At 41.7% G+C, this 13,124-nt stretch overlaps 1 protein-coding gene across 1 annotated transcript; it reads right to left on the minus strand.

Moving 5' to 3' along the window:
* Positions 1 to 176: 176 nt before the first annotated feature.
* LOC118359460 (urotensin-2-like) lies at positions 177 to 1,326 on the minus strand. Its single transcript, XM_035737979.1, has 4 exons — positions 1,221 to 1,326; positions 578 to 703; positions 411 to 454; positions 177 to 290 (listed from the first exon to the last, which is right to left on the minus strand). Exons 1-4 carry the CDS (start codon positions 1,324 to 1,326, stop codon positions 177 to 179), a joined length of 390 nt encoding a protein of 129 aa, XP_035593872.1.
* Positions 1,327 to 13,124: the final 11,798 nt, after the last annotated feature.

The raw sequence follows: 13,124 nt of genomic DNA on the forward strand, positions 1-13,124 counted from the left end.
GTGTGTGTGTGTGTGTGTGTGTGTGTGTGTGTGTGTGTGTGTGTGTGTGTGTGTGTGTGTGTGTGAATCTACAAATGTGCGTCGTGTGCAATAGAGGGGTTGTGTCTCAGTACAAGCCCCATCGCTTTGTCATAGTGTACGGTGGGAATGCATTTCTCTAAGGACGGTTGACTGTGTTAGACACAGTACTTCCAGAAACACTCTGAGTTGCCTCCTCTCTTTCTGAATGGCTTCCTGATGCCAAAGAAGCGACTGACGGGACTTAGGTGACTCTGTTTCTCCAGCAACACCTGAAACAGACAAGAATTACAGCTGTAGTACTTCATGAGTCATGAAACAGGTGTTCCCAAAACAAAACATGATCGTTTCTCAATATGTGCTTCTTATCTTCTATTGGTTTCAAAACTCACATCTGTTTTCATCTGTCTTGGTAGTAGTCCAGCTGCACTGAGACCTGAGGGAGACGAAGGGTGAGAGAGGATGTGTTGTAATATTTCTCTTGAATTGAAGCATCACAGTCTATACATTTATGATGTAACTGTTGAGGCAGGAGTCCAACTAGTTTGTATGATCTCACCATCTCTGCTCAGCTCTCCAGACAGTAAGGATGAGTATCTGAGTCCAGGGCCAGACTGGGGCAGGTATGTCTGCTCAGAGAAAGACAGCTCGTCTGGACTACCTGCACCACCATCCTCCAGAGATACTGAGCACAGAGGAAAACACAGTCAACCTACAGTCAGCGTACAGTTAACACACAGTGAATACACAGTCAACACGCAGCAATCTAGTCGAGATATACACTCTGGCTCTTCACTCTCCACTGAATAATCGATGATAAGGGTACAGTTGTGTTTATGTTAGTCCAACCATGATGATTAATGACTAATAACTAAGAAGCAGCGATGGCATTGATGGCATTAAAAGTGAATGGAACATTGCCACCATAAGCAAACATCATATTGCACATTCGATATTAACACTGCTACAGTTCTCAGACACAATCAACCAGGTCTCAAAGCAATTATACCATAACAGAAGGTCACTGATTACAAATTGTGTGTAATCCTCAAGATTGAAGTTTAATTAAGACTCACACAGGCCTTAATTACATATGAGACTATTGAACTACTCTGCCTAATAACCTCATAGTACAACAGCCTTTCCCAGCAGCTTGGCCTGTTAAGGAGTATGTTTATAAGGGTGGAGAATCTGGTACTCACCAGGACCCAGGTAGGGCATCTCTGCAGAGTCTGTGATGGGATGGGCCAATAGCGAGCCAGAGGCTACCAGCAGGAAGGTCCATGATAGTAGCAGGTTACACATCATCTCCACGGGCCAGTTGTGTCTGGGTTTTCTGGGTGGGTGATGGGTCCTCCTGAGGTCTGGAGAGAGTGGTCTTCTCTCTGCTCTGTCCCCCAATAGGTTATATACCCCATCGACTGCCCCCACTCCACCTCACGTCCCCACTCCGTCTTTAGTGTCACCACAATAGGGTGACTACGATAGGCCCATCTGATCTCACACTCTCTCTCTCTCTCTCTCTGTATGATAAATCAACATCCAGTCACTCAGGTGAGTTATTGGGAACTATAAAAAGGACCGTGGGTCTACGCGTCAGGGCCAAAGACGTATTTTACCATCCCGGTGGATTGATTGACTAGTTTTACTGAATCTGTAAATTGGATTTGCCCAGGTGTTCAGAACGCCCTCCTCTCATCTGCCTGTGGAGGGGCATCAGGTGGATAGACTAGGGCAGACAAATGGCTGTTTATTTTATTAATTAATCAACATGCTCTGTGACTCCACATCCATCAAGTTAGCCGACTCAATGCGTAACTGGCTTTATGGAATAGCGTTTAGCTCCTTCACCCCAGCTTCCTATCCTAACACAGGACTCGGTGGTCACTGTTCAATGCATTGAAAGCAGTTAGTGGGAGGTTATATAGGGGAGAGTGGGGTAAGGTGAGCAAATTTTTACATTTGGCATAACTCCATCAAGGGAAATATAGTACTCTTTCTAACAAAGATATCTATCTACATATAGAGTCGGAAGTTTACATACACTTAGGTTGGAGTCATTAAAACTCGTTTTTCAACCACTCCACAAATTTCTTGTTAACGAACTATAGTTTTGTCAAGTTGGTTAGGACATCTACTTCGTGCATGATACAAGTCATTTGTCCAACAATTGTATACAGACAGATTATTTCACTTATAATTCACTGTATCACAATTCCAGTGGGTCAGAAGTTTACATACACTAAGTTGACTGTGCCTTTAAACAGTTTTAAACAAACAAATTATGGAATGGTTTAGAAGCTTCTGATAGGCTAATTGACATCATTTGAGTCAATTGGAGGTGTACCTGTGGATGTATTTCAAGGCCTACCTTCAAACTCAGTGCCTCTTTGCTTGACATCATGGGAAAATCAAAAGAAACCAGCCAAGACCTCAGAAAAATAATTGTAGACCTCCACAAGTCTGGTTCATCCTTGGGAGCAATTTCCAAATGCCTGAAGGTACCATGTTCATCTGTACAAACAATAGTACGCAAGTATTAACACCATGGGACCACGCAGCCGTCATACCGCTCAGGAAGGAGACGCGTTCTGTCTCCTAGAGATGAACGTACTTTGGTGCAAAAAGTTCAAATCAATCCCAGAACAACAGCAAAGGATCTTGTGAAGATGCTGGAGGAAACAGGTAGAAAAGTATCTATATCCACAGGAAAACAAGTCCAATATCGACATAAACTGAAAGGCTGCTCAGCAAGGAAGAAGCCACTGCTCCAAAACTGCCAAAAAAAGCCAGACTACGGTTTGCAACTGCACATGGGGACAAAGATTGTACTTTTGGGAGAAATGTCCTCTGGTATGATGAAACAAAAATTGAACTGTTTGGCCATAATTATCATTGTTATTTTGGAGGGAAAAGGGGGAGGCTGGCAAGTTGAAGAACACCATCCCAACCGTGAAGCACAGGGGTGGCAGCATCATGTTGTGGGGGTGCTTTGCTTATGGAGGGACTGGTGCACTTCACAAAATAGATGGCATCATGAGGGAGGACAATTTTGTGGATATATTGAAGCAACATCTCAAGACATCAGTCAGGAAGTTAAAGCTTGGTCGCAAATGGGTCTTCCAAATGGACAATGACCCCAAGCATACTTCCAAAGTTGTGGCAAAATGGCTTAAGGACAACAAAGTCAAGGGATTGGAGTGGTCATCACAAAGCCCTGACCTCAATCCAATAGAAAATGTGTGGGCAGAACTGAAAAAGTGTGTACAAGCAAGGAGGCATACAAATCTGACTCAGTTACACCAGCTCTGTCAGGAGGAATGGGCCAAAATTCACCCAACTTATTGTGGGAAGCTTGTGGAAGGCTACCTGAAAAGTTTGACCCAAGTTAAACAATTTAAAGGCAATGCTACCAAATACTAATATGTAAACTTCTGACCCACTGGGAATGTGATGAAAGAAATAAAAGCTGAAATAAATCATTCGCAATACTGTTATTCTGACATTTCACATTCTTAAAATAAAGTGGTGATCCTAACTGACCTAAAACAGAGAATTTTTACTCTGATTAAATGTCAGTAATTGTGAAAAACAGTTTAAATGTATTTGGCTAAGGTGTATGTAAACTTCTGACTTCAACTATATTTCAGGATGTTGTGTATTCCTGGAAGTAAAGTCATCAGAATTCATGTAAACATAGCTTGTCCGGGTATGGGGTACGTTTAGCCGTGGGACAAGGTAAATGAGGCCTTCTACACATTTCTGTACTGAATGAAATATTACCACAATCACAATCACTTTTTTGTCTTTTAATAATTTGAATCATATTTTAACTCTGGCTTAACACCAAACAAACGCTTTGTGCTTTTTTTAACACTCTGAACATAGTCCAGGCAGGTAGTTACGTCATATCCCAGGGATAATGCCTTGCATTACGCCTGGGAAGAACATTTGCTCAACTTGCAATTGGCTCAACCATTGGCTCAACTTACCCCATGGCCATTGGCTCAACTCACCCCATGGCCATTGGCTCAACTCACCCCATGGCCATTGGCTCAACTCACCCCATGGCCATTGGCTCATTTACTTAATTAGCAGGATGCACTTTCATGCTAGGTTAAGGACCTCATATTGAAGTGTATAGAGACCCCAACTGATTTATAGAACAATCTTAAAAGTATCTACTTTAGATACAAGCATCATGAAACCTCTTAACATAATGAATTCCTTTAACTTGGTGAAAATGTTTTTTTTCGACCTAACTTACCTCATTTTGGTATAATATTTGATCAAGTTATTCATTTTGTGTATGGTTTCCGAGAAACAAGGGTGGCTTAATTTACCCCTTTGGCTCAACCCACCCTACTGTCCACTCCATGAGGATTGATGTGTTTATGAATATCAGTCAATGTTACTCTCTTGGTGGAGGTGTCATGTTGTTGTCTCACATTGGATTATTTGGACTATTCATCAAGGGCCCGATTCAGATTTAGGAAATGAACACCTTTCCTATGGTTTTGATTTAAGCACTTCACAGTATTTTGGTATTCAGACTTATACCGGTGCGCAACAAGCTCTTTAGGAGTGGCTCCCTTATGCACACTGAGTGTGTGACAATAAAACATCCTTTTCTTCTTCTTTTTTTTAACTGCTGAAAACCCTCCCACTTGCCATCCAACAGATTTCCTCATGGAGTTTTCATTTAATGGGGTTTTCAGTACATTTATCAAAAGCCATCACTTTAAATACAGTGTGTAGCTTTAATTCTAATTTTCTCGAACAGACTCAATAATATATAGAGAGAACGGGTTCAGCAGAGCGCCTGCTAAATGACTCAAATGTAATCAATGACAGAAAGCCATCAAAATATAAGCATGTGCATATCTCCGTTTCAGCAGCAATTGGTAGATTCAAAAATTCTCTAATCTTGTAGATTATTTATCGTTACAAACGTACACTGAACAAAAATATCAATGCAACATGCAACAATTTCAAAGATTTTACTGAGCTACAGTTCATATAAGGAAATCAGTCAATTGAAATACATTCATTAGGCCCTAATCTATTTCATGTGACTGGGAATACAGATATGCATCTGTTGGTCACAGATACCTTAAAAAACGGTAGGGGCGTGGATCAGAAAACCATTCAGTATCAGGTGTGACCACCATTTGCCTCATGCAGCGCAACACATAGTGTTGATTGTGGCCTGCGGAATGTTGTCTCAATCCTCATCAATGGCTGTGCAAAGTTTCTGGATATTGGTGGGAACTGGAAAACGTTGTCGTACACGTCAATCCAGAGCATCCCAAACATGCTCAATGGTTGACATGTCTGGTGAGTATGTAGGCGGGAAGAAGTGGGACACTTTCGGCATCCAGGAATTGTGTACAGATTCTTCCAACATTGGGCCGTGCATTATCATGCTGAAACATGAGGTTAATGGAAGCAGATGAATGGCACAACAATGGGCCTCAGGATCACATCTCCCATCTGCCCGGTACAGTTGGAACCGGCATTTATCTATGAAGAGCACATTACTCCAGCATTCCAGTGGCGTCGAAGGTGAGCATTTGCCCACTGCAGTAAGGTCAAGACCCCGGTGAGGATGACGAGCATGCAGATTAGCATCCCTGAGACGTTTCTGACAGTTTGTGTAGAAATGATTTAGTTGTGCAAGTTTCATCAGCTGTCCGGGTGGCTTGTCTCAGACGATCCCACAGGTGAAGAAGCTAGAATGGAGGTCCTGTCCTGGGCTGGCGTTGTTACACGTAGTCTGTGGTTGTGAAGCCGGTTGGATGTACTGCCAAATTCTCTAAAATTATGTTGGAAGTTGCTTATGGTACACAAATTAACATTCAATTCTCTGGCAACAGCTCTGGTGGACATTCCTGCAGTCAGCATGCCAATTGCACACTCCCTCAAAACTTGAGACATCTGTGGCATTGTGTTGTGTGACACGGCAGTGGTTAGACCGTTGGATTAGTAACCGAAAGGTTGCAAGTTCAAATCCCCGAGCTGACAAGGTACGAATCTGTCGTTCTGCCCCTGAACAGCCAGTTAACCCACTGTTCCTAGGCCGTCATTGAAAATAAGAATTTGTTCTTAACTGACTTCCCTGGTTAAATAAAGGTAAAAAATATATATTTTTTAAAAACTGCACATGCTAGAGTGGCCTTATATTGTCCCCAGAACAAGGTGCACCTGTGTAATAAACATGCTGTTTAATCAGCTTCTTGATATTGACAGCCACTGCTGTCAATGGTGGATGGATTATCTTGGCAAATGAGAAATGCTCACTAACAGGGATGTAAACACATATGGAACATTTCTCGGATCTTTTCTTTCAACTCATGAAACAAATCTTTACACATTGCGTTTATATTTTTAGGAATCTGCAGGTATGCTTCAGTTTGCTGCCATATGACTGGTTTCACATTTATCTCCAGCGATCATAAGGTAAAATGTATCTATAACAATTGTAATTTATTTACTATTATGCAAACTGATTACTCATTTACCTAACTCTTATCAATAGCTCTTATGGAGAATGGTATTATCTGAAAATAAGATGTTTTTCTACTTGAAACCTAGAGGCTGCTCGACTTTATTTATAGTTTCCTCGGGCAGAGAGGTGGTGGAATAGAGCTCCACCGTGGAGGTGTCATAAACATCCCCATAAATACCCATAAAACCTAGCAGAGAAACAGGGTAATGGTTAGGGAGAAAAGTGCATTAAAAGGGAATTCAGTTCTATTTACGTGTAACTCAGGTCTGAATTCCCCCTGAGTTGCACTGGGGCTGATGTTAAAATGTATGCAAACTTCTCTTAAAGTAAATCACATTGAACACATAACACATAAAAAAATATTTATATTCATTTTGATATTTATACTACAATACTATATCTGACCGAAATGTCCTACAGATGTAGGATCTTAATTTGCAACAGGAAATGTGGATTATAATTCATGGACATTTTTGTAGGGGTTGATAAAAAAAAATTGTAAGAGAAAATCAAGTCTGAAATTTCAAAGTGGAAATTACAAACTTCTTTTGTTTGTTTTTGTTTGAATTTGACCCCTTTTTCTCCCCAATTTTGTGGTATCCAATTGTTTAGTAGCTACTATCTTGTCTCATTGCTACAACTCCCGTACGGGCTCGGGAGAGACAAAGGTTGAAAGTCATGCGTCCTCCGATACACGAGCTGTGCTTCTTAACACAGCTCGCATCCAACCCGGAAGCCAGCTGCACCAATGTGCCGGAGGAAACACAGTGCACCTGGCAACTTTGCGCCCGGCCCACCACACGAGTCGCTAGTGCGGGATGAGTCAAGGATATCCCTACCGGCCAAGCCCTCCCTAACCCGGACGACGCTGGGCCAATTGTGCGTCTGTTGCGACAGTGCCTGGGCGCGAACCCAGAGTCTCTGGGGGCACAGCTGGCGCTGCAGTACAGCGCCCTTAACCACTGCGCCACCCGGGAGGCAAAATTACAGAAGCCTTTAATAAACCCCACTTATCCTGGAACGTGGTGATGAAATTAAGATCGTCTCGAGCTTGATGATGAGTTTGGAAGGTACTATGGTGTTAAATGCTGAGCTGTAGTCGATGAACAGCATTCTTACATAGGTATTCTTCTTGTCCAGATGAGTTAGGGCAGTGTGCAGTGTGGTTGCGATTGTGTCGTCTGTGGACCTATTTGGGCGGTAAGGAAATTGGAGTGGGTCTAGAGCAGGGGTGTCAAAGTCAAATGGACGGAGGGCCAAATAAAAAATTTAGCTACAAGCCGAGGGCCGGACTGTTCGAATGTTCATTGAAAATTTTTTAAATGACGCATATAGTCTAGTGAACCTAATTGAACCTACTGAAAACCTAACAAATATATTCCAATATGATCAGATAAATAAAGCAATATTTTCTTATGGCTCTGTCAGTAATCTTTAATTTTCAACAGACACAAAAGACAAATTTCCTTTATATAAAAATCCCCATAACATGAACATTAAATGAAAGAAACCGGTATTCAAGGCACCATCAGTAGCCTATATTTTCTATTTTAGCAAAAGTGGGCTAAATTTACTTCAAAGAAAAAAACAATAATAGCAATTTTCTATCATCCACTCAACTGAAATATTTTTAAAATATAATTGGATTGAAATACAATAAAATAAAGTGCAAAAATCTATTAATCAAAAACAACACTTTGTTTAAGGAGAAGTAACATGCAGTGAAAACAAATATTAAACTTTAACTTTTAAACTTGAACTGAGTAAAAACTCTAAATATGTGATTGCACAGTAATGTTCACTTGTTTGAGGTTGAGGGTGATACTTGGTGGTGTCCCATCTTTTCCACAAGTTCATCAATGTTCGGGGTAAGGCTCTGAGCTGAGGAAATCCTCAGAATTGAGTGGAGGTGTTCAGCAGTAAGTCGACTTCTGTGTGATGTTTTGTTCAAGTTCATCAAAGAAAACAGTTGTTCACACAGGTATGTGCTGCCAAACATAGACAACGTTTGAGCAGCCTGGATGCGCAGCTGGGGCATTGTGTCGGGGAGGAAACGGGCGAACTCCGCAGCACCCACTGCCGCATATTTTGCCCTCAGTGCATCATTGCATTGGAGGTCAATCAACTCCATTTGGAGGTTTGGTGGTGAGCTTTCCACGTCAACAGCAAATGGGTTACCGAGCAGTTCCAACCTGCTTTTTGTGCTTCAAAGTCAGCAAATCGGCGTCGAAAGTCAGCGGCAAGCATACCTATTTTATCAGCCAACTGTGCGCTCGGGAACGCACTGGTAGAGAGCTTCTCTTTCATGGTCTGGCAGCTGGGAAAGTGGCTCAAATTTTCTTTCCGCATCTGCGTCTCCCACAGAGTCAGTTTGGTTTTAAATGCCTTCACTGTACTGTACATATCAGAGATGACACGATCCCGACCCTGCAGCTGCAAGTTCATTGCATTCAGATGACTCGTAATGTCACACAGAAAAGCCATTTCACACAGAAACATTTCGTCTCGGAGTTGTGTTGTGTCTTTCCCTTTGCTGTCCAAGAACAGACAAATCTCCTCACGAAGCTCGAAACATCTTTGAAGCACCTTTCCCTGGCTTAGCCATCGCACCTCTGTGTGATAAGGCAAATCACCATGCTCCGTTTTTAACTCCGTCAGAAATGCCTTGAACTGGCGGTGATTCAAACCTTTGGCTCTGATAAAGTTAACTGTGCGCGTGATGATGCTCATTACATGCTCCATTTTCAAGGCTTTACCGCACAACGCTTCCTGGTGTATGATACAATGATAAGCTGTCAGCTCACCTGTCGCGTTTTCCTCTTGCATCTTTTCCCGTATCTTCGCCACCAGTCCGCTCCTGTGTCCACACATCGCAGGTGCTCCGTCGGTTGTCAAACCCACGAGTTTTTCCCAAGGCAGCTCCATCTCATTTACACATCTTGACACCTCTTCATACAAATCATGCCCCGTAGTTGTGCCATGCATAGGACGTAAAGCCAAAAACTCCTCTGTCACGCTTAGGCTGGAGTCCACTCCGCGGATGAAAATTGACAACTGGGCAATGTCAGAAATGTCGGTGCTCTCATCCACAGCCAAGGAATATGCAATGAAATCTTTTCCCTTTTTCACAAGCTGCTCTTTTAGATTGATGGACAACTGGTCTACTCTCTCGGCAATGGTGTTTCTGCTCAGACTCACATTTAAAAAGAGTTGCCTTTTTCTGGGCAAACTTCGTCACAAACTTTAATCATGCAGTTTTGATGAAATCCCCCTCCGTAAATGGCCGGGCTGATTTAGCGATCTCTTCTGCCAAAATAAAACTGGCCTTGACAGCAGCCTGGCCTTGTGATTTGGCTTTTTTGAACAGAGCCTGTCGAGATTTGAGGCCTCGTTTTAATTCCTCTGCCTTTTGTAGCCTTTGTTCCATGTCCATATTCTTGTTTTTGTCCGCGTGTTTCGTTTCATAATGTCGTCTCAGATTATACTCTTTCAGTACCGCCACACTTTCTCCACACAGAAGACACACAGGTTTTCCAGCTACCTCCGTGAACAAATACTCCGACTCCCACCTTGTTTGAAACCCCGGTTCTCAGTGTCCACCTTCCGTTTTGCCATTTTTGATGGGTATCTGAAAGTTAATTTTACTGTGATGCTGACAACTGCTGTGCCAATAAATATTGAAATGAAGCAGCCTACTGCTCGGTGCGTCACCGTTGCATTGTGGGAAATGTAGTATTGGTGCGTGTAAAAGATCTGCGGGCTGCCGGCTTGCTGCGGTCTGCGGGCCGGTTCTAATAATAAATCAAGATCATCCCAGGGGCCGTAAAAAACCTTCTCGCGGGCCGGATGTGGCCCGCGGGCCTTGACTCTGACATATGTGGTCTAGAGTGTCAGGTAGGGTGGAGGTGATATGGTCCTTGACTAGTCTCTCAAAGAACTTCATGATGACGGAAGTGAGTGCTACGGGGCGGTAGTCGTTTAGCTCAGTTACCTTAGCTTTCTTGGGAACAGGAACAATGGTGGCCCTCTTGAAGCAATATCCCATAATGTCAAAGTGGAATTATGTTTTTAGACATTTGACAAATTAATTAAAAATGAAAACTGAAATGTCTTGAGTCAATAAGTATTCAACCCCTTTGTTATGGCAAGCCTAAATAAGTTCAGGAGTAAAAATGTGCTTAAAACCTGTGTGGGATAGGGGGCGGTATTTTCACATCCGGATGAAGCGTGCCCAAAGTAAACTGCCTGCTACTCAGGTCCAGAAGTGAGGATATGCATATAAACTGTTAAAATGATGTCTGTGAGTATAACAGACCATATTTGGCAGGCAAAACCCTGAGGACAAACCATCCAGGAAAAGTTTTTTTTGAGGTGACTGTGTTTTCAATTGCTTTTCTATGGGAATCTAGATTTCTGAGGCATCTGGTTGCAGTTCCTAGGGCTTCCACTAGATGTCAACAGTCTTTAAAAATTGGTTGATGTTTTTCTTTTGAGTAATGAAGAAGTATGGCTGTTCAGACTGAGTGTCGAGTCTAGTGTACTGTTGTGTTTGGGGCACACGACCTCGCGCTCGCCCCACTTTCATTTTATCTGCTATTGAATACAGTTTATATTTGATTGATTATTTACTATATAAAATACCTAAAGTTGGATTCGAAAAGTTATTTGAAATGTTTGGACCAAGATTACAGGTAATTTAGTAAATAATGTGTAGTCATGTTGGGCAAGTTGGAACCGGGTTTTTCTGAATCAAACACGCCAAATAAATGGACATTTTGGGGATATAACGAGGGAAGTAATCAAACAAAAGGACCATTTGTGATGTTTATGGGACATATTGGTAAGGCATGAATTATATCGTTATTTCTGAGTTTTGTGTAACGCTTGGTGGGTTGAAATATGATTGTCATGTGTTTGTTTTATGGGGTGCTGTCCTCAGATAATAGCATAGTTTGCTTTCGCCGTAAAGCCTTTTTGAAATCTGACACGGTGGCTGGATTAACAAGAAGTTATGATTAATTTTGCTGTTATTGCACTTGTGATTTTATGAAAGTTAAATATTTGTAATAATTTATTTTGAATTTTGCGCTCTATAATTTCACCGGATGTTGTCGAAACGTTCCGCTAGAGGAACCCCTAGCCGTAAAAGGTTTTAACAAGTCTTTTGAATGACTACCTCATCTCTGTACCCCCCACATACAATGAATTATCTGTAAGGTCCCACAGTCGAGCAGTGAATTTCAAACACAGATTCAACCACAAAGACCAGGGAGGTTTTCCAATGCCTCGCAAAGAAGGACACCTATTGGTAGATATAAAATACATATAAAAAAGCAGACATTGAATATCCCTTTGAGCATGGTGAATGAATTACACGTTGGATGGTATATCAATACACCCAATCACTACAAAGATACAGGCGTCCTTCCTAAGCCAGTTCCTGGAGAGGAATGGAACTGCTCAGGGTTTTACCGTGAGGCCAATGGTGAATTTAAAACAGTTACAGAGTTGAATGCCTGTGATAGGAGAAAACTGAGAATGGATCAACAACATTGTAGTTACTCCACAATACTAACCTTACATGCCAGAGTGAAAAGAAGGAAGCCTGTATAGAATAAAAAATATTCCAAAACATGCATCCTGTTTGCAATAAGGTACTAAAGTAATACTGCAAAGAATTATGTTACTAAAGTAATACTGCAAAGGACTCAGGGGTGTGAATACATATGTAAATTAGATATTTCTGTATTTCATTTTCAATAAATGTCCCAAAATTTCTAAAAGCATGCCCCTTGTGGGGTATTGTGTGTATATGGATGAGAAAAAAAGTCAATTTGATCCATTTTGAATTCAGGCTGTAACACAACAAAATGTGGAATAAGTCAAGGGGTATGAATACTTTCTGAAGGCACTGTGTGTCTATAAAGGATTTTATACGCCTCCAGAAGGCTCATTGGCCCAGATGACATTTGAATTCAGTTTAAGTCAGAGCAGGGTTTGCCATGGGTCATTTAATCAGTTTGATTGATTCTCAAACTGTTCAACGGCCTTCTTCTGGCAGGATGTTATATTTGGGCTTTCACTTTTGCCTAGTCCTGCAATAAAACCTTTTTTATGTGTGCGTCAATACCAAATAGGCCTAGACACAGGCAGACGTAGCCATTGGCTGAGACGCTGGAGAGACAAGTGGGGGTGTGTTCATTAGAAGGTAACATTTCCCAACAAACGTACTGACGTACGTCCTCCTTTTTTAACATTTTATTAGACGTCTCTGACGTCAGTCCCCTGGCCTCTCGTATGATAATGAGGGTGACGGAAGCGACTGGTGACATTTATTTTACTGTTGGAAGGCCAAACAATTAGTTTGTTGGTGATTTACAGACTGTATAAGTCAATGGCCATCTAATTCATCTCAGTTTTATTGCCATTCAAAGAGCATGTTTTAATAAGTCTATTTAGTTTTAAATTGGAATGATTGTGTCCCAGTGCAAAAGGCTCAGATGATGGTCTCAACTTTGACCTGAGGAATATTTAAGGACTTTGCAGCAACAGGACACATTTAAAAGAGATTTAAAAGAGAAATGGCTTGAATGTTGTA

Source organism: Oncorhynchus keta, chromosome 27, assembly GCF_023373465.1.
Source record: "Oncorhynchus keta strain PuntledgeMale-10-30-2019 chromosome 27, Oket_V2, whole genome shotgun sequence".
NCBI lineage: Eukaryota > Metazoa > Chordata > Actinopteri > Salmoniformes > Salmonidae > Oncorhynchus > Oncorhynchus keta.

What these genes read in the sequence shown, in the direction of transcription:
- LOC118359460 (XM_035737979.1), bottom strand. Translation starts at nt 1,326, where the DNA reads ATGATGTGTAACCTGCTACTATCATGGACCTTCCTGCTGGTAGCCTCT. An exon ending in GATGCCCTACCTGGGTCCTG is followed by an intron (nt 704 to 1,220) that starts GTGAGTACCAGA and finishes CTCTGTGCTCAG; the next exon opens with TATCTCTGGAGGATGGTGGT. An exon ending in CAAGACAGATGAAAACAGAT is followed by an intron (nt 291 to 410) that starts GTGAGTTTTGAA and finishes TGTCTGTTTCAG; the next exon opens with GTGTTGCTGGAGAAACAGAG.